This window comes from Cibotium barometz, chromosome 6 (assembly GCF_041138505.1).
Source record: "Cibotium barometz isolate CiBa-2024 chromosome 6, ASM4113850v1, whole genome shotgun sequence".
NCBI lineage: Eukaryota > Viridiplantae > Streptophyta > Polypodiopsida > Cyatheales > Cibotiaceae > Cibotium > Cibotium barometz.
Window position 1 is genome coordinate 51,723,943 of NC_141051.1, and position 27,337 is coordinate 51,751,279.

At 45.0% G+C, this 27,337-nt stretch overlaps 2 protein-coding genes across 5 annotated transcripts in view; one reads left to right on the top strand and one right to left on the bottom strand.

Annotated features, from left to right (window-relative positions):
* The window catches only part of SEC8 (subunit of exocyst complex 8), a 144,213-nt gene that overhangs the window by 28,976 nt on the left and 87,900 nt on the right, over nt 1-27,337 (top strand). For all 4 annotated transcript variants that reach the window (XM_086799695.1, XM_086799696.1, XM_086799697.1 and 1 more), the window contains exons 2-4: nt 7,929-8,141; nt 8,402-8,575; nt 15,646-15,750. In XM_086799695.1, the coding sequence (XP_086655821.1) occupies nt 7,929-8,141; nt 8,402-8,575; nt 15,646-15,750 (492 nt within the window). The remainder of the gene's footprint in view (nt 1-7,928; nt 8,142-8,401; nt 8,576-15,645; nt 15,751-27,337) is intronic.
* On the bottom strand, nt 16,834-17,920 carry LOC147637854 (uncharacterized). Its single transcript, XM_086798954.1, has one exon. It carries the CDS (start codon nt 17,917-17,919, stop codon nt 17,032-17,034), a length of 888 nt encoding a protein of 295 aa, XP_086655080.1. The 5' UTR covers nt 17,920; the 3' UTR covers nt 16,834-17,031.

Here is a 27,337-nt window from a genome sequence, read left to right on the forward strand (position 1 = left end):
GTACAACATTCTTGTGTCCTCCTACAAAGGCACAATGTTCATTCGTGCCATAGATGCATGGGTGCCAGGGACAGTGATTACAGGGGAGTTCATTTTGTCCCACATGCGCCAGGCAATCAATGAAATTGTCCCTGATAACATTGTGCAGGTGATCATGGACAATGGGTCCAATTGCGTATCCATGGGCAGGATGTTAGAGGAGGAGTTCCCCAAGATTGTGTGGACACCTTGTACAGCACACAGCCTTGACTTGATGATTGAGGATGTGGGGAAGCTTGATTGGGTGAGCCATGTATTTTCAGCTGCATCTAGCATGGGGAACTTTGTCACAAAGAGGCCAAAGGTTTTGAGCATGTACTGGGCCAATAGTGATCTTGAGCTTCTAAAGCCCTCCAAAACTTGGTTTGCATATATGTTTATTGTGGTGGAGAGACTAGTGAGAGTGCGACATGGCTTATTGCGCACTGTTGTGTGTCGTGAATGGACAGCATGGGAGGACAAGGATGAGCCCAAGTCTATAGCATTCTCTCGTTATGGTCATGAGAGATACTTGGTGGCAAGATGCAGAGGGACTTGTGAAGGCACTTCAGCCCATGTATAGTGTCCTTCGGCTCACAGACATGGAGGGGAGTACCATTGGGTTGCTTTATGAGTTCATGGACAGAATTGGTGAAGCTCTCAATAATGATTGCACTACCTTGTCGCCTGACAGGTGCTCACCCTTGGGCTTTAACTTTAGTCTTTGAGTCTTTAGTCTTTGAGTCTTTCTCTTGCGTCTTCCTATAAGTTATTTTATAAATCTTTATCTCTTATGTATGTCACATGTAGAGTTTAAGATATTAAGGAGATCTGGAATCGGCGTTGGGATTGGTTTCATAGGCCAATCCATGCTATTGCTCACATTTTGCATCCCCTTTGGAGGAATGAGGAGCAATACCTCAATGAGGAGCTAGAGTCAGGATGGACCGAGTACATTACCAAGTTGGTGGGACTGGGAGGTGATATACAGCTTATGAGAAAGCTCGAGGATGAGCTTATCATTTACCGCAACGGTAGCCATATGTTTGGGCGAGCTACTGCATTGCTCAGGGAGACACAGTTGGAGCCAGTGTCTTGGTGGGAGAAATACGGTATTGGGACACCCAACTTGGTAAGGTTCTTGATTCTTGATTCTTGTATCTTTGTCTCCTATTCTTTCAAAATCTACATTTAAATGCTACTCTCTTTTTGACTCTAACTTAACATTCTTTTTTCTACGATGTAGAGACGGATTGCATTGAGAGTTCTCTCCCAGGATTGCAGTTCAGGGCCTTGTGAGAGGAACTGGAGTACATGGGCTCTTTTCCACACAAAAAGGAGAAACAGACTCTCCACAGCACAATTGGAGAGGCTTGTCTTTTGTCATTGCAATCTCCGATTGCTAGAGCAAAAGGGTCATCCCATTAAGCCTCGCCAAGTGAATCCAGATAAGATTGATATCATGAAGTGCAAGGAGATTCCGGACATTCCTCAGGAGGAGAGAGACATCTATTCTATGCTCTATGAGGAGATCATGGCTCTGGCTTGCACTACACGATCTTCTCGAGAGGCTAGTACTAGTGGTGCACCTGCACCTCTAGAGGATGAGGCATTTGAGGACTCGGCTATCGGCAGTGACCCTGAGGGTGAGGCTGCAGAGGCAGAAAATGCAGATGAGGATGAGCATGAGGATGCAGATGAGGATGAGGATGCATATAGCAGCTAGCATTTGCCAGCATCATTTTATTTGGACATGTTATTTAGTTTGAACTTTGGACATGTTATTTATTTTGATCTTGGATTTTGAGTCATGACTCATCACCCACGTGGTGATTCTTTTGATTTCTGTTTAGTCATCACCCACGTGATTTGTGATATCACCATGGTCTTGGACCAGGAGGAAAGATTCACGAACCCTCCACAGGGCGGAGTTTCTGAGGCCTTAACTGGCCAATGGTCGAAAGGCCGTAATAACAAGGGCAAAGGGAAGGCTTCATTGGAGAAGTCTTCTGAGAAGAAGCCCGACTCAGACCGAGAGAAACTGAAGGCAGAGAGGACTTGTAATGATTGTGGCGAGAAAGGCCACTATTGGAGGCAGTGTCCTAAGCGGAGCACCGAGAAGGGTGCAGAATCCTCAGCAGCAACCGTGAAGACTCTAGCTTTTGTGCACCTGGAGGTTATGGGCACTAGTGTTTCATCTTCTTCGTGTAGGGAGGAGGTTGGAGGACTCTCCACTATGGATACTCGGGAGTGGATTCTAGACAGTGGTGCTTCCAGGCACATGACGACTTCTTGCATGGCTTTACAGGATCTTTGCAGGTATTCTGGTCACATCCTTATTGGGGATACATCCACTATCCCAGTTCATAGTGAGGATAGGTTGGAGATAGTTCCCGCAGTCTCGTAATGGCCACCTAAGTGTGGATACGCTCCAGGTGCAGGCTTTCTCGGACCAGATGGTGGATGGCTTGCCAGATGATGGCAGTAGTTGGTAGGAACTTTCCAGTATAGATGTTGGTAGTTCTTATGTTCGTCAGTCTGAGGAAACTTTACAGGTAACCTATGCTCTGATGTCTCGTAGCATTCGGGACAAAGAAACTCTTGTAGTTGAGGACACTCTTTCCACGGGGATCTTTTGGAAGGCCAGTGTGACCGCTCCCTACTACAGCAGGCCTATAGATCGGAAGACAATATACACACATTTAGAACACTCAATCTAAACTGATATTAATCAATGGAAACAACATCAGCAACACAAATACTGGAAATACAAATGACACCAGCATTGGGGCCGGAAAGGGCCGCCAATACTTTTTGTATTTCTTGGAGTATTTACAGGCCAGATTTCTCCACAAGGGAGTGAAAACAACCAAATAAAACTGGTTCAAGTCGATGAAGAGGTGTTGGTTGGAGTAGCCTCAAATCACAGGCTCATTCCCACCTTCACTGGGTACACACTTGCCTTTCACTGGTCTTTCGGGACGATGCACAAACGGGCACGCCCGTACTAACACAGGCAACAGTGATACACCGCGGAGGGAACGTATCCCGGTTCTCCCATGTAAGCTTTGCACCTGGTTTTTCCTCATACCCTCATGACCTTCACTAGCTCCTCTGTAGGTGAGGGCGCGGTCATGGCAATCCCCACTACCCAATGGCCTTCTAAGGTGTATGCAACTGGAGAAGAAACTTGCCTACACAAAGCTTGAAATAACAACATTTAACTTTTAATTGTTATCTGAATTTGAAATAAAATATAGAAACAAATACCTGGCATAGGTTTTAATTCAAATCTCAGCAAAGAAGACCATTTCCCTTTTTGTTGTACTACAAATGGGTGCAATCAGCTGCTGTAAACAGAGCAACCAGCTGGTACAAATGTGGCAGCCAACACAATTTGCAGGTACATGTGGACAGCCAGCACTTTAGGTACACGTGGGCAGCCACAGTTTGCAGGTACATCTCAGCTACGAGAGGCGGGTACAGCAGGGCTGCAAAGCTAGTACAGTACGGACAGATAAGGGGGGAGGTACAACAGCTCCTTAGGCGGGTACAGCAGGCGTAAAACCTTAAACCAACTTAATACTTTGGGCACCCTCATAAGCAAATGTCCAGTCCCTATTTAAAATGAGTGTGAACACATTACCTTATAAATATTAAGGTTTACTCTAGTTTAGGGATTTCACCTTTTAAAAAGACCAAAATGACAATACTTACCACCTGTTCACACGCCACACCACCAAGTCAGCAAACAGCACTCCACGGTACACTTGGGGTGTCCCCGTCCAGTGTACTGGCACGGCATAACAGGCAGACACATGCAAATAAGTCATGCAAATACAAATTTATGCATGCAGGCATAAATGCATGTGCACATATAATGGACGAAATCTCCCCTTCATGAAACTTGTACAAGAGGCTCTTGTTGGGCACAAAACTGGCACGATAGAAATATAAAGATATGTCTTGGTCTTCCTATGGAGTGACAGTCCCATAGGGAAGACGCCATCTTGGCTATACACGGGTGGCACCAACAGGCTCCCGTCCATACAGCACGGAGCAAGTCACACATGGGTGGCACGAAACTGGTTCCTGTCCATTTGACGCAACACTGGTCACACACAGGTGGCACTAATCTGGCTCCTGTCCATGTCACCAAAAGATTGGCCCTTTCACATGGGACACTGGCTTGGCCCCATGTGAACATGGCACAAATCTGGCTGCTCTATGGAGTGGCTCCAGAAATGGAGATGGACCAAATGGTGACATCCCCCCGGGCTTCTAAACAATTGACCTCAATTGAAAAGCCTCAAGATATGCCTGCAGAAGCTGAGGGTAGTTAGCAAAATAATCCTCATCTACCCACTTTACATCAATTGGCAAATAATTTTTAAATTTCCCAAGGTATCTCCTGGAAAGCTTCCCATGTGGTAACTTTCTCTCCTTGTGAAATACAATTTGCTCTGGCTGAAGGATCTCCTCAAGCTCATCGATTTCTGGCGGATCTTCTGTGACAGGCTCCTCTGGATCTGGCCCCACATACTTCCGCAAAAGACTCACATGAAAAGCATTGTGAATCTTCTAATGACTGGGTAAAGCAAGCCTGAAGGCCACTTCATTGATCTTGTCAACCACTTTGAAGGGTCCATAATATCGAGTAGAAAGCTTTGGATATGATCCCTCTCGTCTTGGTCTCTTCCGAAGCCTAGCTTTCTCAAATTTCAGCAATACCCAATCACCTTCCTTGACTTGCATGTCCCTTCTATGCTTGTCAGCAGCCCTTTTATGCTTGTCTTGTGACCTAGCAATGGTTGTCCGCACCTGAGCAAAGGCTACATCCAAGTCATGCACATACTCATCAGCTGCAAAAATCTCATCCTTTGTACGAAGGATGGGTGGCAAGACTACTTTGCCATAAATAATCTCAAACGGGTTCCCTGTGGAGGCATGAACTGTGTTGTTGTAGGCAAACTCTACAAGTGGAAGATATTTCTCCCACGCAATCTTTTGATCTGCCACATAACACTTCAACAAATCCAACACGGTTGAATTTGCAGCTTCACTTTGGCCATCCATTTGGGGGTGATAAGCTGATGAAAACTTAAGTTTAGTGCCCATGTTATCAAATAAAGCCCTCCAGAAGAGGCTCGTAGTCTTGGGATCTCTATTCCCAACGATGGACTTAGGCATACCATGATGCTTGAAGATGTGAGCAAGAAAAAGCTTCACCATATGATCAACTTTAATGGTTTTCTTGACGGGCAAGAAGTGAGCTTGCTTGCTAAACCTGTCCACAATGGTCCAAATAGCATCATTTCCATGCCGGGATCTAGGCAAATCCATAATGAAGTCCATAGTAATGCTTTCTCATGGTTGCGAGGGAATAGGCAATGGCTGAAGCAAACCTGGAGGCTTTTGCCTATCAAATTTCACCTTTTGGCAAGCAAGACATGCTCGTACATATGCCTCAATGTCTTTACGCATGCTTGGCCAAAAGAACTCTCTCTCAATCATGCGTGTAGTAGGCATGATACCTCTATGACCAGCATAAGGTGGGAGCGTGACATTTCTCCATAACCTTTGGACGCATATCTTTCACCACACATAAGCAGTTATCCTTCATAAGATAACCCTCTTTGATCACATAAGAGGCATGTGAGTGACCAGCCATCGAATCAGTCCATATATGGCAAAAATCAGTATCCAAATGATACAAATCTCGCATGGTAGATAAGTCCCCATGAGAGGCCACTGATATTGCAGCCACATAAGGCCTCTTGGACAATGCATCTGCCACTACATTCTTCTTTCCCTGAGTATGTACAATCTGAAAATGAAACATGGAAAGAGAGTTTGCCATTCTCATCTGCTTCTCCGAGAGCTTTGTTTGAGATAGAAAATATCTCAAGCTTTGATGATCTGTCTTGACTACAAATTCAGCCCCAAGAAGATAATGTTTCCATATCTTTAAGGCATGAATTACAGCTAAAAGCTCTTTCTCATAGATATCCATATGAAGCTCGGCACCATGCAATTGACGGCTCTCATATGCAACTGCATGACCTTCTTGATTTAGGACAGCCCCTATACAATTCCCACATGCATCACATTCCACCATGAATGGCTTTTGCAAGTTTGGAACAATCAATACGGGTCCACATATGATAACATTCTTAAGTTGCAAGAAGGCATCCTGCTCCTTAGGGGTCGATTTAAAAGTGGCTTTCTTCTTCGTGAGATCATGTAGAGGCGTGGCAATCATAGCAAAATGCCTTATGAAGCGCATGTAATATGAACATAACCCTAGAAAGCTACGTACTTGATGTACATTTAGCAACTCTGGTCAATTTCGAATGGTTTCAATCTTGGTAGGATCCATTCTTACACCATCCTTGGATACAATGTGGCCCAAATAGTGTATCTCTCAAAGAAAGAACTCACTTTGCTTGGCATTAATGAAGAGTTTATGCTTCTGTAACTCTTCAAATACTGTGGCCAAATGAGTCCTATGCTCTTGCTTATTCTTGGAGAAAATCAAGATGTCATCAAAGAATACACATGTGAATTTTTGATGGGGTCGGAATATCCTATCCACCATCATACGATTGAATGTGGCTGGGGCATTGGTGAGACCAAAAGGCATCACCAAAAACTCATACAATCCAAAAGCTGTCCTGAATGCAGTTTTGTGGACATCCTCTAGCACCACTCGTATTTGGTGATAACCACTCTTCAAATCAATACGGCTGAAACAAGCCGAGCCATCAAGCTTATCCAAAATGTCATCAATGCGTGGAATTGGAAATCTATTCTTGATCGTGAGCTTATTTAGAGCTCTATAATCCACACACATGCGGAATGACCCATCTTTCTTTTGTACCAGTGTGTACTTAGGTTGCACCCACCATAGGATTAGGGTTTCTTAATCATGGTGATTAGGGTTTAGGTCATGGATACCATAGCCATGCTTGAGGTGCCATGCTCAATTCTTGACAATTCGCATGCATGTGTGTGTGTGATCTCTTTAGTGCTAGCCTTCTTCCGGAGAAGTGATAGAAACTTAGTGTGGTGGTCTATCTTGGAAGATTGTCTATTAAGATGACATATCTTTATGCATGAGCGTATGCCTACTTTTGGACACTGATGACATGAGTGGGGGTATCATATCATGTGGTCTATGCTATGCTTGATAAAGTTGATGATTTGAAGTTTTGTAACTAGACTTTCATGGAGTCAAGATCAAACTTTGGTTTTCATTAAGTTTGAGAAATAACTTGAACCTTCCTTTGGTATGTCTTTCTACTGTATGAGTGGACATGGAGGTTCCTTTTGAAAACTTTTTCCGAGTTGTGGCCAGCTGCTTTATATTAATTCTCTCTATCCAAAGTGGTGCAATTTGCCCATCCAGCTACCTTACGTGTGTGCGTGTGTTCACTTTAGTGCTAGCCCTCCTGACCAAATCTGCCATTCACCTCCACAGAATTGATAGAAACTCGATCCGATGGTCTATTAATGAAAATTTGTCTACTAAGGTGACATCTTTATGCATGAACTTGCAACTACTCTTGGGCATTGTTGACGTGAGTGGGGATGCCATAGCATGCAGTCTATGCTATGCATGATGGAGTCCATGATTGGAAGCTTTGTGAGTAGACTCTCATGGAGTCAAGATCACGCGTAGGTTTTTCTTGAGTTTTAAATATAACCTGAACTTTCTATTGGTATATATCCAATGCATTTCTTCTCAATGGATGTTATTTTAGTTTTTCACAAGATTGTTAGCTTATTAGGTTTGTTGAAGTGTTATATGCTCATCTATGAACTCCCAGTGCTGAATGTATATTAAGCTCTGTTGTAAGTATAGAAAACCGTTACTTTTTGAAGGGCTTCTCAAACTTAACACCTTTCAGGTAGTTCAAGCTGAACTTGACGAAATTGATGAAGCTTGGAAGCAGGCTAGATTCGATTCGCTGCCTCATGTTGTGGAGATACTAACATCTCAAGTTCCAGAAGATGCCATCCAAAGTCTGCGGGAGCAGAGGGATGCTATTGAAGATATTGTCAATGATGTCGTTCGTGGATACCACAATGGCTTTAACAAAGCCTTTCACAATTATTCTCAGGTTCAATTTCTTACTGTGCTTTGAGACAGGTGTAAAATTGTGCATGTTACAAGTAGAATTGGAGCATGCACATATGCCTGCATGCATGTATACTCAAATATGTACACATCAACCCATGCATACATATGTACACATACATGGATGCATGCATTATTGATTACCTTTGTATACATGGATGCATGCAGGCATGGCTGATTACATAAACATGTATACAAGCATACCATGAAAGGCTGTTCTAACAAGCTGCAATGTTATTGCAGATACTTCGAGTTTTTAGTGACTCTGCTTCAAGTATCAGTGGTCTGAAAAAAGACTTAGAAAAGACTAAAGGGCTGCTTGGATCCCGAAATAAACAGCTCCAACAGCTGTGGTATAGATCTGTAACCATACGCCACATCATTTCCCTACTTGATCAGATCGAGAATGCATCTCAGGTAAGAGTTTTCCATTTTGTAAAAAGCGTATGGTTGCTGAGGTTGGACTTTAAGTACTCTCGTTATTGCTTTTCATTGAATCCTGAGCATGAAAACTAGACCTTTTTCTCGTGTGTACATGAGAATGCTCTTGAGGCATTTTTTAACACTACTTTCATTATGATAGCCATAGTATTAATAATTAACATGCTCAAATCAGTATTTTCCAATGAGAGGTGCAGCCCAGGGCTCAACAGTAGCAAGATGTCGCGAACTGGAGCTCCCCCTGCATCCCCCCCACCCCCCCTCCCCCCATGGTGGCCATCTCCCACCCGATTCCCTCCCTTCGCCCTCTTCCTCCAGCTGTGTGCAGCTTCTTCCCACCTGCCTGTGCACAGCCCTTCCCCACCCATCTTCTCCCCCTCACCCGCTCCTGCTGTGCTTAGCCCCTCCCGCCAGCCCTCCTCCTTCCTCCGTCCAATGTTCTCCCCCGCCTTCTCTTGTCAGCAGCTGCCTGTTTCCCTCCTCCTTCAGTTGTCCACGTCCCTCTCTCATCCCTCATCCCTGCTCCCGCTTCCTTACACCCTCCCCCACCCTTCTGTCCCTCTGTCGCCCACCTGCCTTATAGCCTACACCCACCTTCCTCCTCCACCCCTTGTCAATTTTTCATGTTTTCCTCTCTTCCTGCGGCCTCCCCCCCCCGTTTGCCTCCGTCTCCGTTTCCCCTCAGCATCATCTGAGGTTGTTTTCTTGTCAGTTGAGGGTCCTCAGTTGGTTCCACCCTTCAGGAGGATTCCATGGCAGCTGTGCTCGGTCATCCCTGCCCAAGGCCACCCTCAACTGTTTATTTTCGGAAGTGGAACTCCAGCTCTTGGCTTCATCAGTGGCTTTGTTAGTAGCTCACACCCCCGTTTGCAAGATTGTTGGCAGCTGTCCAGCTCGCGGTTGGGTCTGAGGTCACTTCGAGGCAGTTCTTATTGGCAAGCCCGGTGGTATCATGGATATGATGTTTCTAGGCAATGGGTACATTTGGGTAGGTGGCCAGATGGAGTTGTTGCGGATGGCCCTTGAGACCATTGAGACCCAGAGAGTAGAGTACTGCTTCTATGCCTGTGCCTCCTTTTGGACCGAGGCAAGTGACATGGTCATAGGGGATTTCTTCACATGCACAGCCCCCGGTGACCCTGAACATAGTAACAATAGACAGGTCCCCATCACTATAGAGATGGAGTTTGGAGACTTTGCGGGCCCAACATGGTAATTTTGGAGCCATCCCAAGTTCGATCGATTGCCTTCGACTTCTACAGACAACTCTTCTCTTTTGACCCACCAAGCTCCCGACAGAGTCAGGCATGTGAGCGAGTTTGAAAATACACCCAGCCTGTTGTATAGATGGGCTTTGAAAAGACGATTAAGCACTTCCCAATGAGCTCTGTGAACACCCGAGATGTCATTTTATTGAATGTCGTTGGTGCATTGGTAGTCCATGCATAAATGTGCGGTCTTATCTTTCTTCTAGACAAACACAACAAATGGCGAGGATGATGGCTGGATAAATCCAGCTTTGGAGTAATTGGGACAATGTTGTTTGAGCTTGCCCTCCAATGCCTTGGACATGCGATAGGGGAACTTATTGGGAGGCTTTGCCCCTGAGACCAACTCAATCCGATGATCCTCAGGATGAATGGGTGGGAGCTTGGGTGAGAGGTCGTCCCTCAACATGATGTCTTCATTGTCTTGAAATCGCGAAAGGAGACCTGCCATCCTTTGCTCTGAAGGCTTTGCTATCTGAACAACGGACTATTGACTGTAGACATAGATCAAAGCACACTCAGCTCCTTGTGCTGATTGCTTGTTGGACGTGGACATGAGAAATGAGTGGAATTCCAGGAATGCTCCTATGCCCGTGAATTATGACAGGCTCAGGTATGTCATCAACAATAGTGAAGGTGTACTGCCGCCAATCAAGAATGGGCGCAAACTCCCGAAACCACTAGATGCCGAGAATCATGTCACACCGCAAAAGTGGTGAAACAATATAGTCTTGCTGGAATGTGGCCTTCTAAACATGGAACTAAAACTGCTGAGCTTTGTGAGTGACATGTAGGCAGAGACCAAGTGTAAACCTGTCCACAACCACATGGTATGGTACTAAGGTACAACCCATCGTAGCAACCAAATGTGAAGAGCTGGCACCCATGCCTTGCGGAAATCCACAAAGCAGCAATAGAGCTTTCTCTTCCTCACTCTGGCCTGATCAATCATACATCTCAAAGTGAATACATTCAGTGGTAGAGAAAGCTCTCCTGAAGCCTGCCTGCCTTGATGAGCGTAAACCTACTCGCTCAGCATATACTCTAAGCTCTTGCTCCAACACTGCACCATAGAGTTTGGCCAACACGTGGCCAACCATAACCGTCTTGTAGTTGCTCGGATCGAGCATATCCCCTGTTTTGTGAATCGGCACAATGGTGTGCGTCGTCCACTCCGCAGGCAAACCCTCTGCTAGTGCCCTGTTAAACAGGTGTGCAAGAAAAGGAGCCAAAGAATCTACTGCATATATGAGATGCTCACCCTGCAGGCCCATATGGTCGGCGGCCCGTCCATGTTGTAGGCGGCGGATAGCTTCCTTTACCATCGAGTGGGTAAAGAAGCTAGCTGTGGTAGGTCGAGGCTCCTGTGGCTGAGGTATAGGTGGCTGCTGTGGGGCGTGGTATAGGCCCTCTGCATATGTGTGCTATGTCTGTGGGTCTGCAATAGGTGTCGGTGTCCAGGGCTCTCTGAAGTGCCGCCATGAGATAGGGCTATCTCTACTCATGAAGAAATGAAAGATCTCTAGCTCCTGTATCTCTGCGAAGGCCCGCCTTTTGCGGCGAGTAAGACTCCTCATCTCTCTCCTCGACTCCTACTCTGTGATGGCTCCCAAGGCTCTCTATATGCGGAGCCGTGAGTATAGGGCTCTGTACTCATCATCATACCATTTGTTCTGGGGCATAGTCCTAGATCTCGCAGGCTCTCCTGAGTGGACACGATGTGGGAGAACTAGAGGCCGAACTCGACCTATGAGACAAATCAATGTACAACTGTCAATGTCTTCTGGATGTCCAGAAAAAAAAAGAGGACAAAATGAGAGAGAGAGAGAGAGAGAGAGAGAGAGAGAGAGAGAGAGAGAGAGAGAGAGAGAGAGAGGCTAGAAAGAAAGAAAGAAAGAAAGAAAGATTTTATTAACGTCTTCCAAAAGACCGAACTCGGCCTATGAGACAAATCGGAGTACCTGTATGGGGTATCCTCTGTCATCCCAACAAAATGAAAAAGTACTGAATAAAAAAGCTGAATCTGGGTGTGCAGGGGATGGAGCTCTATTACTAGGAGAATGCAAAGCTATATGCATGGAGTATACAATCATGATATGCAACCTAGCTAGCTCCATCCTGTACCATACTGGGGGTATAAAATGGTATACATCAGTGAAGGGGGTGTCCACAGCTCCCTGAAGAACATGCCTGGGTGTGCTCTGAAGCGAGCCAGTCGCTCCGCACCCTCTCCGCCCCACTCTAGAGCGCTTGTTGCTTAAGCCTTAAGCTCTAGAGTGGGGCGGTTGGCCAAGAGTGAGAGAGTGGGAGAGAGAGAGAGGAGAGCACAAGCCTTATAGGCTCATGGCGGTGCAGCCTTGGAGGTTACGGGTGATGGCAGCCAGGCCAACGTGAGGAAAGCAACTAGCAGCTGCCAGCCACCAACGGGAGGAAAGCAACAGGTAGCTGCAAACAACTGGCAGAAGCGAAAAAAACGGCAAAAAAGCGAAAAATGGTGAAAAAAAGCAAAAAAAAACGGCGCAAAAAAACAACGAAAAAAAAAAGTTCACGCGGCCGTCCCGTTCCAGTCCCGTCCCCAACATGCGCAGCCTGTTCCGCTGTTCCCGGGACAGCGTCGTCTTGTGATGCATCTGCCCGAGGAGTCCCCTCCGTCTCCAGCCCATGCCGGAACGATTCGCTGATTCAGGACGACGTTTCCGTGTCCCGGCCCTCCGTCCCCTCTGTCCCCTGTTACTATGATGGTGACCCATTTTGGGAGAGTCTGCAAACCTCGTCCTCAAGATTGGTCATGTGTTGGGGTGGGAGGAATCTAGTTTTGAGGTCAGACACTTACGTGTCATATACATAATTCGGTACCCTTGTGGTTGGATCTACATGAAGACTTGACTAATGTGGCCACCAAGTAATGCTCTCTCGAGTGAGATGTGTTGCCACCAGGTGGACTTTGTCTTGTGTATTTGCAATCGTGCAACAAATTGATGAATAAATTTTGTAATCGCAGAATGATCACTCTCACCATCATACTTACTAAAGTTCGGTTAAGCATGGAGGAGGAATTGGGACAAGGTGCCATTTGGGGGAGTTGTTGCTATCAGATTGGCCTGTAAAGCTGCTAATGTCTGTTGATGTTGGAGTTGCATGGCTTCCCGATCTAGCTTGTGTTCATTCTCTAGAGGTGCAAGTTTTGCACGGCACTGGTCTTCTTCAACCCTGCGTTTGGCTTCCTCGGCCTTCCATCCCTTTGCAAATTCCAGGCGTCTTTGTTGCTCCATCAGGAGAAGCATGGGTTCAAATTCCATGGGACCCTGCTCTTTAGGCTTTTCTGCCTCTTTTGCTTGTTGAAGTTGTAGCTTTAGCAGTTTGTTTTGCTCCATCAGCTCTTGGATGAAATCTTTGTTGCTTTGGGGAAGCATTGTTTCTTCTTTAGTGGTGTCTCCTTTGCTACTTTCTCTTTGGTGGTGTCTTCTTTGAAGCTGCTTGGTGGTTTTTCCTGACCTCAGTTTTACCATCCATGGGATGCTCTCACTCTAGGTAGCCAAGCTAGGTCACAACTAGAAGCTTTGATACCAATGTAACACACAGCAAGGCCTTCTTCATTCATACCTTTATGTTTGAGTGAGTTTAAGCAATCCACTTTAATGCTTGAACAAGGAGAGAGAGCTGTGGAGATAGAAGATGGAGAGTCGACACCAGATGGGGTCCCAACTACCCACTTAAGGGCTCCCTCTGGCAAGCACGAGTATTTGCTTTTATTACTTTGGAGAACTTCACAATGCAAACTTGACCAAGAACTTACTGATGATGGTTGACTGTGGAATGCCTTACGCAACCACAAAGAAGACCAAATGTTGGCTGAACCATCATGTGGTCTTAAGGCACTTTAGAAGCCACTTCGGGAGCCAATATGCACACCCAGATCTGCTGAGGGAATGTGGGACTGATGGCTAAATGCTGAAGCTAACTTCTGACTGCCTTGGATTGTAGCACGCTGAGGGTGCTCTACTAAAGATTTGCATGCACAAGTCCTGGGACTTAGGCACACATGTTTACTGCTTTGTTCACTGCTGAATTATGCAAGAGTAAGATGAGTAAATGGATGGAACTGAGCGCAGCTTATATATGCTCACCCACACCAAGTTGGCTATCTGTAGGCTGCTGGCCTGCTGTTGTCTTATGCCCACGACAGGCTGAAAATTTTGCTTTATGCAGGCGTTTTCATACACGTGGCTGCGGGCCTGTTTTGCTGGCCGAGTGGGCCTAAGCCTGTTCTGCCGGTTGAGTGGGCCTAAGGCCCAGTTGGCCTGTTCTGCTGGCCAACTGGGCCTAAACTCCATAGCTGGCCCTTTGTGGCTCTTGGGCAACCCATATGGGAGCCCACCTGAGGCTAGCCCTAAGGCCTATGATGCCTAATGCTTCTACATGCTTGTTATAGACTACTACCCTAAGATGACCTATATGCGACTGCTCTCCAAGTGGGTTAAGTAACACATACCGACACCTAAGGCTTCAGATGTGATCTATACAGCTCATGCCTGACATGTCCCTGTACTAGGGTTTACAATGGGGTCACGACATGTGACAAAATAAATCCCTACAGGGTTCTACTGCTGTACAAGTGTAGGACTGATGATGAGCAAGTGTTTTACATAGCACCTCAGTGCAAGGGTGCATGTGACAGAATGTGGGAGAGCTTCCGGGGGCAGAAGATGACCCTCTTCTTGTGGCTCCTAGCCCACCCATCCTCGCAGTTGGTACATGGGTGGCTGTTGCAGGGTAGCCCGCACAGTGCAGTCGGGTTGTGGGGTGCCCCACATGAGATTTAGAGGCACTGCCTTTGGGACTGTCCACAAGCACAGCAGGTATGGTGGCAGATCCTCCGCCTATTACTTTCAGAGGCCAGCGCTTACCATTTTGTCACGCGGGGGACAGCCTGGGTAACAGAGCCAGGGGAGGCTTCTCATCATGAGGATGGCGCCGGCCTGGCCCTACACTTCAGGATTATGGCCATCTCAGCCTCAGCTGTACCAGCATTTCATTGGACCCCGGTGACCTGGGTGTGACCTTGTTGGGAGGTCAACCAGCATCTCCCCTTGGCACATTTGGTGCGCCAGGTGTTGCGAGGCTATCAACGGTGCTCATACCCCTCTGTCGGAGACTATCTGACACATTTGGACTGACATCATACACTCTCCGAGGGAGATGGTAGCACCTTATTGGCGATTCTGACAAGATGCAGCAGAGGCGTGCAGCTTTTCTCCCAACGTGGAGCTGGGGCCCTTTTCTCATTATGGGCTTGGAGCACCCTCCTGCAGGCTCCCAATATGCCCCCCCTGCCCAATGGAGACTCCCTTTCAGAGCGGCCAGCCGGAGAGGGAGTTCCCCCTCACATTTCTCTGATCATACTTCTTTTGAGGGTTGTACATATTGCTCCACTAAAGAGCTGCTTTGTAGTCCGCTTTTGTGGATGTTCTTTTTTTCATGACTAATAGAAGGATCTTTTCTTGGAAGAAATTAGTATTTTCCTTAGGAGTGCATGCCTCAGGTGCATACACTGGCATGCATGCGTGTGCATGTGGGTTCGTGTGTGTCTCTTATACTGAAATATGTGTCTCTCATGTTGAAATATCAATAACACCATTTGATATCATTCAATGTATGCAAGAAAATTGCCGTCTGATTTATTTGATCTCAACCCAACCCACCTAGATTTTGATTTAGATCTTTGAGGGAGGCACATGAGAGTGGTAGTTTAAAGCGTATATGCTGGTTTTGACACAGGTACCTGGTCGGATTGAAAAATTGATAGCTGAAAAGCAGTACTATGCTGCCGTGCAGCTTTATTTGCAGTCGACAAGCCTCCTTGATCGTGAAGGAATTCACGGGGTGAGTGGGTATCATTTGTCCATAAAATAGGGATATTTTTTGCTGGAATAAATAAATCTGGATGGTAGTTTTAGAGGGGTATTTGTTTGATACATTGAAGGGGTACATGGATTACACACACACACACACACACACACACACACACACACACACACTTGCACGCGTGTGTGCATTTGTATGTATGTATGTATATATATATGTGTGTGTGTGTGTGTGTGTGTGTATACATATATGTATATATGCGTTTATGGTATTTATGTATTTAGGATATATATGTTTTTATGTATATGTACATGTGTGTGTGGAGAATTTCAGATTATCTTCGGCTCCGTTTCCCGAGTCACAGATTTGGGAAACATTTCTGGCTCTTTGGCATATTTATGAGGTCTTTGTCTCAATACTCCCTATTTCTCTCTTGGGTGAGATATTGGGCTCTTTGGACAATCTGGAGTGAGCATAATTTGGCATACTTGGGTCGGCAGATTCACAAGTCATATGAATCTTTCCGAGCCTCATTGCGGCAATCCTTATATGATGCCTGCCATGAGGGTGATATGGATGCTTCTTGCATAGAGCTTTTCTTTTTATGTTTCTGATCTTTGGGATACTCTCCATTTCGGAGACCTCCCATCATGTAAATTTATGAGCATATAAATATACTGCACTGGATATTACCAAAAAAAAAAGTGTGTGTGTGGAGTGCATGTGTGAGAGCATAACTTGATATAGAGTTCTACACCCACTGTTGGACATTGATGACGTTAGTGGGGATGTCGTAGTATCTAGTCCATACCATGCATAATTAAGTTGATAGTTATATAGTCTTGTGGGTTGACTACCATGAGTATATAACATGCATGTTCCTAAAGGTGAATTTGGGCATGTTCCTGGATTCATCTAGGTATATATATATATATATATGTACACATGTATATATATGTACTGTGTATATTTGTATATATGTATATACAGATATATATATATGTACACATGTATACATCTGTATATATCTATATATAAACATATGTGCACATGCAAGTAAGTACGTACGTATGTACGTACACCCTCATGGCAGGCATCATATAAGGATTGCCGCAATGAGGCTCTGAAGAATTCATATGACTGTTGATTCAGCCTACCCAAGTATGCCATGTTGTGCTCACTCCAAATTGTCCAAAGAGCCCAATATCTCACCCAGAAAAGAAATAGTGAGTATTGGGACAAAGACTGCAATAATCTGCCAAAGAGCCAAAAATGTTTCCCAAATCTGTGACTCGGGAATCAGAGCCGAAGATAGCCTGAAATTCTGGTGAGGAGGGTCCTGGAACAAGGACATTGCCACAGCAGATGAAGAAAGGTTTCTGAGGGAGCTGAACATCTTAGACATGTGGATGGTGCAATGTGACGTTTGGCAAGTGTGACCCCAACTGATAATGTGCCTGTCAAACATCTCCAAAGAAAGAGTCTTTGCTTCAGTGGCATTTTACACTTCCATAACATGCGGAGATTCTTCCGCCACCAAGAGAGAGGCTTTCTCATATGCCACAAAGAATTGGCATGTTGCTGAATCCATGGGGGAGGCTGAAGAAGCCTGTAAGCTTTGATGGAGGTCAAGGCTGGAAGGGGAACAGGATGAGTGCTTGCAGTAGATGAGCACAATTGCCAATCCATAAGCCTGTCTGTGTCAGCCATAGTTGGAATAGGTAAAAAAGGAAGCAATATTTCAGCAATTTTCTTCCATATTGGCCTATGATGCATTCCCAATGCATAGGTAGCAGTGGCCCGAGGAAAGGATAAGACATATCCTCGATCATCCACCACATCATGTATGTACCTAATTCCCAGTTTCATAAGATTGTATGCCCGAACAGGTTCCTGCAAGGCAAGTGGAGTGTCAAAAATGGCACTCCAATGAATACTTTCCTTCCTCATGGAGTTCATCCCCAAGCAATTACGAGGAGCCCATTTGACCTTAGAGAGAACTTGTTTCCAGTCAAGTATTAAGGCAGTGGAAAAAGGACAGCCAGGTATCCTGCCTTGAAATCTCCCAATAACAACCTCCCAATGATCCGTAATCCAATGACCATAAGCTAAAGTCCTCATGTTGACACACATGGACGCTAACATACAAGTCCATGGCTGTTGTTGGCAGAAGAAAATGTGCAACATAGTAGCCTTCCTTGCAAGTACATGATATCTTATATTGAGAATATTGAGTCCACCATGCATCTTTGGGGAACACACCATTTCCATCTTCATCAGTTTCAAAGCTTTAACAGCAGATTTTGTCTTCCATAATATCTCCATAGCTTGAGACATAAAGGCTGAAATATCCCTGGAGGACCAATGCAATAAAGGCAAATAGAACTGAACATAAGACATCACTATGGATTGCACAATTCTGAGCCTGACATGAAGAGGCCAAGTAGATATCTTCCAGTATTCCAGCTTACGATGGAGTTTTTGGAAAATCCATTTTAGTTGCTGCTTTCTTGAGATATGCCATCCAATGGGATATCCCAAATGTCTGACCACTTCTCTGGAATGCACCACCTGCCCCGGCCAAAGAATAGAATGCCAATCACATTCTTTCAGGGGTATCAATTTAGATTTATCAAAATTAATATGCAATCCAGCTGCCTGTCCATATAATGAGAGAGTGGCCATAAGCTTGCAAAGTTCCGTAGGAGAATTCTGTGGCATAAGGAAGGAATCATCTGCATATGCTTGTGCCAAGAAAGGTTTAGCCCCTGGGATTTTAAGACCAGTCATCTGTCCTGAGTCTGTTAGATGATCAAGATACATCAACAGAGGATGAGTGGCAATTGCATAGAAGAGAGCACTAAGAGGACAGCCCTGTCTAACCGATCGACCCAATATCCATGATCGAGACAAATGGCCCCCAAGAATGCATTGAGCAGTAGCGTCAGAGTATAGCCAATAAACAGCATTTGCCATCTTGGGACCAAAGCCCAGCTTTGTCATAATCTGAGAAATGAAATCCCATTGAACATTGTCAAATGCCTTAGCAATATCCACCTGCAATATCAGCACATCCTGACGAGAATACTTAGCATATTCAATTGCAGTCAAGGCATTGGATATATTGTCATGGATTTGTCTTCGCGGCAGAAACCCATACTGATGAGGGTGAAGACCTGCATGGAGTATACCATGAAGCCTATGCACTAACATTTTGGCAATAAGTTTGTAAATTACCGGCATCAATGTAATAGGCCTCCAATCAAATATGTGATCACACAGATGGTTTTTGGGCACAAGCTTGACTATGCCATGTTTCCAAGAATGCAGCAACTGATTTTCTTGCCATGCCACATTGATCATTCTCAAGAGGACCTCTTTCAAATCATCCCAAAAAGAAATGTAGAATTCCACCGTAAGGCCATCCCAGCCAGGGGACTTATATTTACTGAGGTGGAACAATGCATTATCCAGTTCTGTGTGAGTAAAAGGCCTCTCCAAAGCAAGAGCATTATCCGGCTCAACTATTGCAGAAACATATTGGAGTAACTCAGTCCTTGCATCAATCACTTGATTAGATGGGAAAGGAGGAGCAGAGAATAATTTCTGAAAATAGTTGTGGCATTCATCTTGGAGATCCAAAAAAGAATGAGTCCAAGAACCATCCAACTTCCTAACCCTCAAACATGAGTTTTTCTTTCGAGTAGCATGCAACCCCTGAAAGAAAGCTTTTGATGAGCAGCCCTTGTCCATGAGGGGCTTCATTCTCGCCCTTATCTGCCATTTGTGCAATTTCCTCTTATCATTAGCAGAAAGTTTTGATTGAGCACGTGATAGGTAATCCTGTTCTGAATCCGTAAGTGGCCTAGATTGGGAAAACTCAGTCAATTGTTGCACTCTCTTTTGCCCCCCTAATCTCATTCCTCCATTCAGTCATATGCCACTTGCCATACTCCCTAATGACATTTTGCATACGAGAGACAAAGCTGTCCCAAGCAAAATTCATGTCCTCCTGGGCATGCAATAGCAAAGGATGAATAGCAAATTTAATCATCTGCCGGAAATATATGTGCTGAAAATATGCGCTGTTAACATGCAACAATCTACTCGGGAAAAGTGGCAAATCATCGAGAGGCATGCCAAGCTGTAAATTCATCCACAATGGAGCATGGTCTGACAATCCCAATGAGAAATCTATCAGTAGATGAGGGCTGAAATCTGCAAATTGTTGTGGATAAAACAGATACCATCTGTCCAGCCTTGCCCAATATGTGGTAAGTGCATTATGGTGAAAGGTATATCCAGGGACCGACCCTTGAAGAAGTAGCCATAAATCTTCAGCCTGCACAGAGAGAAGCATGTCATCCCATTTCTGCCTTTCCAAAGATAGCATATGAGACCGTTTTGTGGTGTTATCCCTAGGCAGAGGGGAATTATTAAAATCCCCACAGATGAATGCATTGGATCTCCATGGATATCTACATATAGAGTCCCACAATGTGGCCCTCATGGCCGAGGTCTGGGAGGCATACACTGATGCAAACTCAAAAATATCACCATTGACATTACATTGTATGACAATCCATCTGCCACTGCTGTCATTGAAGGCCAACTGAGGCTCCAACTCATGTCTCACCAGTATACATACACCTGAATAGGTAGCGGTACCAGCATAATATATATCATAACCATGCAAAAAGCCATGATGTCCAGCCATGGAGTGCTGATTGTGCTCTTGCAAACAAACAATATCTGGTTGCATTTTATGTACATAATTCCATAGAAGCCTCCACTTTGAAACATTGCAGAGGCTCTGTACATTATATGTAAAGCACTTAAGTGTTTGAAGCATAAAAGGGGTATGTACAAAAAAGTGAGGATGAAAGGAGAACTTCAAAGAGGCTAAGCCTCTGCCTGCATAGGCTGCATGCCTTCACTACTCATGTAGGACATAGCATTTTCCCCCTCCTCTGAATCACATATGGGGATGCCTTTCTTCAAGACCCCCACCCAATTTTGAAGGACAGGGGCGGAGGCTGAAGTAGAAGTCTGTCCTGGCGAAGGAGAAGAAGCATCCCATTGACGAGATTGAAGAGGGCGTTGCTTCAGAACAACTACCTTCATAGGTTGTTGGAAACCATCCTGATCAATTCCCACAGATTCATTCAGCTTCTCTTTCTCTTTATCTTTTCCTTTTCCAACAAGCAAGTGCACCTGATTAGCTGATTTTGCATTCTTGGCTGCATTTGTATTTGCTGCCTTAGCTTGCAAATTCTCATTCTTTTCCTGGGGCTGAGGTGGCAAAGCATTTGGAGGGGGCTGATGGAGAACCATCGGGCATTCAGAAGCTAGATGCCCAAACTTGTGACAGGTAAAACAAGCACCTGCAAACACACCCCACTTCAATTCAAAATACTTTTTGCCCAATTGCACCCCCTCAACTTCGACTGCAATAGAAGGAGGGGTAGGTATATCAGTGTCCCAAAGTATACAGAATCTGTTACGGTTTCCCATGGGGCGTGGAGGACAAATAACCTGTCCCAAAGTGGCAGCCAGGCCAGGCAACTCTTCACGCATATAATCCGGAAAGTTTGCAACCTCAACCCATACTGGGCAGTGGTGCCGTATCAGGCTTTGGTAATCCTTGTTGGGGGACCAGGGCATAGCATGCACCATTTGCCTCCCATAAAACAGCGGAGAAAACTCAAGAAGCCTCTGTTTGCATGAAGCATCTGATAGATGCACCTCATAAAAACCTCTGGAAGCAAAGTATACTCCTTCTACAAAGCATCCTCCAAGGATGGATTTGATCCATTGTGCAACATCACTGGCTGCGGGAATTCTTCCTGGAAAGAATATTATGACCGCAGTTTGAGAGAGCTTCCTGAGGGGATTCACAATGGACGGCAATTTCAACTTATAGGTGACCTCTGGAATGGGTTTGCCCCATTCTTGGCGAGACTGCTGGAAGTCATCTTTAAGAGTGTCATATACATATTGAGCTTCTGATGTAGATTCTTCCTGCAACAAAGGAGGCTCTGATAAGCGACGTTTCGCATCTGTATTTCTTTCTTTCCTGGCATATGTACAGACGTCCATTCCTTGAGCCATAATCAAAGCACGCAGGAAAAGGAGAGAAAGGTTGTCGAAGGAGGCAGATGAGATATTGACAGAGAATTCGAGCAGAGGGCAGAATCAGCAGAAGTGGATACGCAGGTACGTGGACAGATAGGGGAGGAAGATTGAGGGCTATTTGGCGGTCAGAGTGCAGAACAGAAAAGGAGAAAAACTGGAACAAAAAACTGCGAGGCAGAAAACAGAAGCGTAAACAGTGAAAGAGGGCAGCACAGGTGCGACAGACAGACGAGGAGCAGGGAGGATGATGAGCGTCAGTCTGGGAGACGATGGTCGGATGCTGCAGGCCGCGTTTAGCAGGGCAGAGCTTGCAGCGGGTATCCTCTGTCGACGTCTTGAAGGCAGGCAGCAGGGTGCTCTCTCTCACGCGCCACACACGACCACACACACACATTGTATATATACACACACACACACACACATTTGTGGATGTAGATATGTCTAGCTGTATATATATGTATATATACAAATATACACACATTTGTATAGATGTATATATGTGACATTTGTATAAATGTATATATGTGTATTGTATGTGTATATATATAGATATATATATACATACACTTGCTGCTCGGGAGCACTAAAGAGAGCTCGATCGAGAGCGCATGCATCTTAAACACTAAAGGGAAAAAGAGGCCATACATCTGAAGTATGAGCGCCTCTTTTTAGTTTTCCCCATCCATAGATGCCACCAGCTAGAATCCTGCGACATCGACTACCGTCATCCGAATTCAACTGAACTTTAGTAAGTATGATGGTAAGTGTGATCATTTAGTAGTTAATCAGTTTATTCATCAATTTAATGCTCATTTTCCTTTAGCTAGGATCATAGATTCTCAAGATAGAGTCCACGTAGCGGCTCCCCACCTTACGGGTGAGGCAGTCACTTGGTGGCAGCATTGGTCTAGTCTTCATACAGACCCGACCACGTGTCAACATTTCGCTGGGATACCTTTGTTCATGACCTTAAGACTAGATTTTTTCTCTCCCCAGTATCTGGCAGATGAGTTCTATGGACTCAGACAGAACGCGTCACCCGTGCTTCAGTTCTCCGGAAAGGTTATAACTTTAGCACAACAGTTAGGGTTATTTGAGCAGGCCAAGATGGATCAATTCATTCGTGGATTAGATCCTAACATCCTATTCAAAGTTCGTAACTTTGAACCTAGCACATATGGCTGGGCTTTGACTCTGGCTCAAAATGAAGAAATGAAGATGAATGGAGGTAATAGTCTAAGCAACCGTAGTCTAGTACCAAACCCCAACAGCAGCAATCTGCTTCGTAACTGGGAAAAGGTAATGCATCTTCTAAAGATGCTAAGAAGGACGACAGTTCTAGCTCTAGTTTAGGGGCTAAGAAGGATAAGGAATCTAAGCCTAAGAAAACCCGTGAGGAAAAGGCTAAACCAGGCATCACTGGAGAGGCTATCTTCCTCCAGAGGAGCAAAGGAAGTACTAGTCAGAGAACATATGTTTTTTCTGTCATACCATTGGGCATGGTAAGAAGGATTGCCTGAAATGGCAAACGGAACAAGCCTCCAAAACATCTTCTTCTACAGCTGCCACATCTCATGCTCCTCTGGCCTCGCCTACTACCACAAACACAGCTTTTACCTTCTATGCATCCTATGCCATCCGTGGTATTTGATGCTAAGTAGGAGGGTGAGAGCGAAGTTGCACCTCATCCGAGCTTATGGCTTTGCCAAGGGCCGCTAGTTTGTAGTCCTATTTGACATGGGCAGTTTTGAGAACACCATCTCTCCCCAGTTGGCTACCAAAATGAGCTGTACATTAGTGCCATATCATTTGGATGTGGACGGGTTCACACCTAGTCTCCGCACCCACATATCTCAAAAGGCACAATAGTTTGCCTTCGTAGTTCAAAAGGTCTTATTCCAGTAAGATTTCATTGTCTCGCCTCTTTTGGGGTGTGACATGATCTTAGGAATCTAGTGGTTTCGTCAGTATGAGCCTATTCTCGATTGGAGGCATGACACTTTTACTATGTGTAAAGGTTTTCCTGAGCCCGTCATGATCATTGATTCGTGGGGATAGAAGCATTCTTGGCATTCCGTTGATTTCTAATCTCCAGGCACGACGAGCTATCCGACGAGCTATCCGAAAGGGAGCGGAAAGAGCATTGCTTTATGTTCGTGCTTAGACAGTCTCTACCTCATCGGTAGGAGCTATCTCATCTTCATCTCCACTCCCACAGTTAGCAGACCTCGTGTCTAGACATCAGGACACGGTCTCCCGCCCAGTCTCTCCCCATCCCATCCAGAGGACCATTATATCGATTTTGAACTTGGATCAGAACCTCCTAGCAGGTTTCTTTATCGTCTTTCGAAGACTTTAGAGGGCGAGCTAGAAAAGCAGTAATCTGAGCTCCTTCGAGCCGGATTTGTTCAGCCATCTTCCTCACCATTTGTTGCACCCATCCTATTTGTCCTAAAGAAGGACAAGTTTGCACGCCTTTGTGTAGACTACAGGGCATTAAACAAACTCACTATTAAGAATAAGTTTCCTATGCCAAGGATTGAGTACATTTTGGAGCGTTTAGACGGTGCAAAATTTCTCACTAAGATTGACCTCAAGAGTGGTTACCATCAAGTCCGCATTTTTGGAGCTGACATTCCAAAAGCTTTCCGGACAGAGCCCGGTCACTACGAGTTCGTAGTCATGCCTTTTGGGCTTACCGATGCATCCGCAACCTTCAATAAAATGATGTCCAGGATTTTCGCAGTCCTCATTGGTAAGTGTGTTTTTATATTTCTTGATGACATACTTATATTGTTAACCACTGCGGAGTAACATGAGAAAGATCTGGAGAAAGTCTTGCAACTTTTGTGAGATAATGGGCTCTACATGAATGCCAAAAAGTCTATCTTCGGCGTTAAAGAGGTTCAATACTTGGGCTATATCATCGGTTCCTATGAAATACAATTGGACCCCTCAAAGGTTCAAGAGATCTTGGATTGGGACATCCCTCAGACCGTCCAAGATATCCATTCTTTCGTAGGTCTTCGCCAAGTCTACAGCACTCATGTTCACCAGTTTTCCAACCTTGGAGCACCTCTCAACGACTCGCTCAAGGGGGTGAAGACTCGTAGACAGAAAGTCACAATTACAGGCAAGATGCTTGATGCATTCCGTGCACTCCAGAAAGTAGCCTCAAAAGCGCCTGTTCTGAAGTTAGCATCTTGGGATGAACCTTTTGAGGTCATTATCGATGCCAGCAATGTAGCCATAGGTGCAGTTCTTCAGCAGGACAATAGACCCGTGGCCTACTATAGTAGAAAGTTGAATGTCGCCGAAAAGAATTATTCGGTTTATGACAAAGAGCTTTTGGGTGTGATCACAACGCTCAAACATTGGAAGCCTTTCCTTCATGGACAAGTTTTCACAGTCAAAACAGACCACCAAGCACTCAAGTGACTTCAAACCATGCCAAGTGCCCAGTGATCGGCAAGCTAGATAGAGTTAAAATCTTCCAACAATTTGGAGGAATGATCGAGTACATCCCTGGTAAGCATAACCCAGTCGTCCCGCAGATGCTCTTAGTACTCAATTCCCTGAGTTTGGTACTCAATACAGTTTTGCCCTCACCTCTGAACCTCGCCATTACTCAGTGCAGAACGGTTGGTTGTTCTACAACAACCGCATCTGTATCATTCGGGAAAAGCGAGCAGCTCTTCTCCATGATGCCCATGACTCCTGAGTTGGAGGACATAGAGGTATCAACAATACACTCGAGAAATTGGAACGATCCTTTTATTGGCAAAAAATGAGGCGTGATGTCTATTCACGTATTCAAGCTTGCAAGATTTGTCAAAAAGTTAAGGTTCCACATACCAAAAAGGCTGGGTTACTTCAACCTTTGCCTATCCCTGACGGACCTTTCATCGACATTTCTATGGACTTTGTAGGGCCTCTACCAGCATCCACCGGATCTCGTAACACTCTGTTTCACCATTGTGGATCGCTTTAGTAAGTTTTGCATGCTCATCCCATGCAAGCATACGGCCACATCTAAGGACGTAGTCTACCTTTTGCTCAAGCATTGGTACCCCTTTTGTGGTTTGGCTAGCACCATTATATCATACAGGGATTCCAAGTTAACCTTGCATTTTTGGAGGGCATTATTCGAGAACTCTGGGACCAAGTTATAGTTGTCTAGTGCATTCTATCCACAGACAGATGGTCGGACATAAATCTATAACCAGTTGGCCTTTGATGTTTTGAAGTCATATTGTCATGACCAGCAGTCCAAATGGGAACATTATTTTCCATTGGTCCAAGCCATGTTGAACGATACTCATTCATCCGATGTCGGACGGACTGATATGAGGCAGCCTTTGGTCGCCGTTTCTCTTGTCTCTCGATGAGAATGGTGTCTCCATGTCTTGAGGCTAACAAAACGATGGAAGTATTTTCCGAAATCATTGAGTCTGTTAAAGACCCATAGTTGTCAGGTACGTAAAAACGGTACCGGTAAGGGACTTTTAAATTTTGTGGTCACCATCCGTCGATGTTTGGTATATCAAGTAGCACCCAATGTGGAATTTTCAAGTCTCTTAGTACACGAGAGGCCATGGAAAATCTTTCTCTTCACCATGCCATCATACCCAAACATCATCCACATGCTCGTAAAATTTTGGTCACCATTGAACAAGTTTGGTATATCAATTAGTGTGCCTAGTGTGGAGTTTTCAATTATGCAAAAAATAGCGAGTGGCAAGGCATCGTCTCGCCCATCCAGCATCCGATCGTGGTGAAACTTTGGGAGTGGAGAGGTAGTAGGAGGTACGATCCACTTAAAAAAACACTTGAAAAAAAGATATTTGTACACATTTAGAGATGCAAAGTCTAGAGAAGTTGTAACTTGTCATAAACTAGAAAAAGTTAAAACACTAGTACAAAAACTCAAGAGTCACGAACAATGAACACTGAACATGCCATAAATAAGAGTTGTGGCCCACGGCCTACAATAGGAAATACAAAAAAGTGTATTTTGACTAGTTACAACACTAAGTACAAGAATATCTAGAGTCTAGACTCTAGTCCTTCTCAGAGAGCTTGGGAGAGAAAGAAAGAAAGAAAGAAAGATATATTAAGCGTCTACTAAAGACCCAATGGGCCTATGAGACCAAAGTGGTACAATAATGTCCATGGCATATCTCATCATGGAATGGAAAATAAAACAGAATGAAAACATAAATATAGCTATCTCATTGGGGTGATACAAAACTGTCCATAGAAACTCGTCATGGAATACTAAGAACATAAAAACATGGGAGCAACATCAGCTCCGAGTAGATGGTATACCACTCTCCAAAATGTCAAGCATGGGGTTTACGAGTATGGCCGAGAGGTCTCCCTCAGCTATGTCACATGGAAAGGTAGCTCGATGGCGGTGGAGCATGTCCTGGATCTGGAGCTGATGAGAGAGAGAGAGAGAAAGAAAGAA

Excerpts from the sequence above, each read along its gene's own strand:
- LOC147637854 (XM_086798954.1), bottom strand. The coding sequence starts at position 17,919 with ATGTTGCACATTTTCTTCTGCCAACAACAGCCATGGACTTGTATGTTA.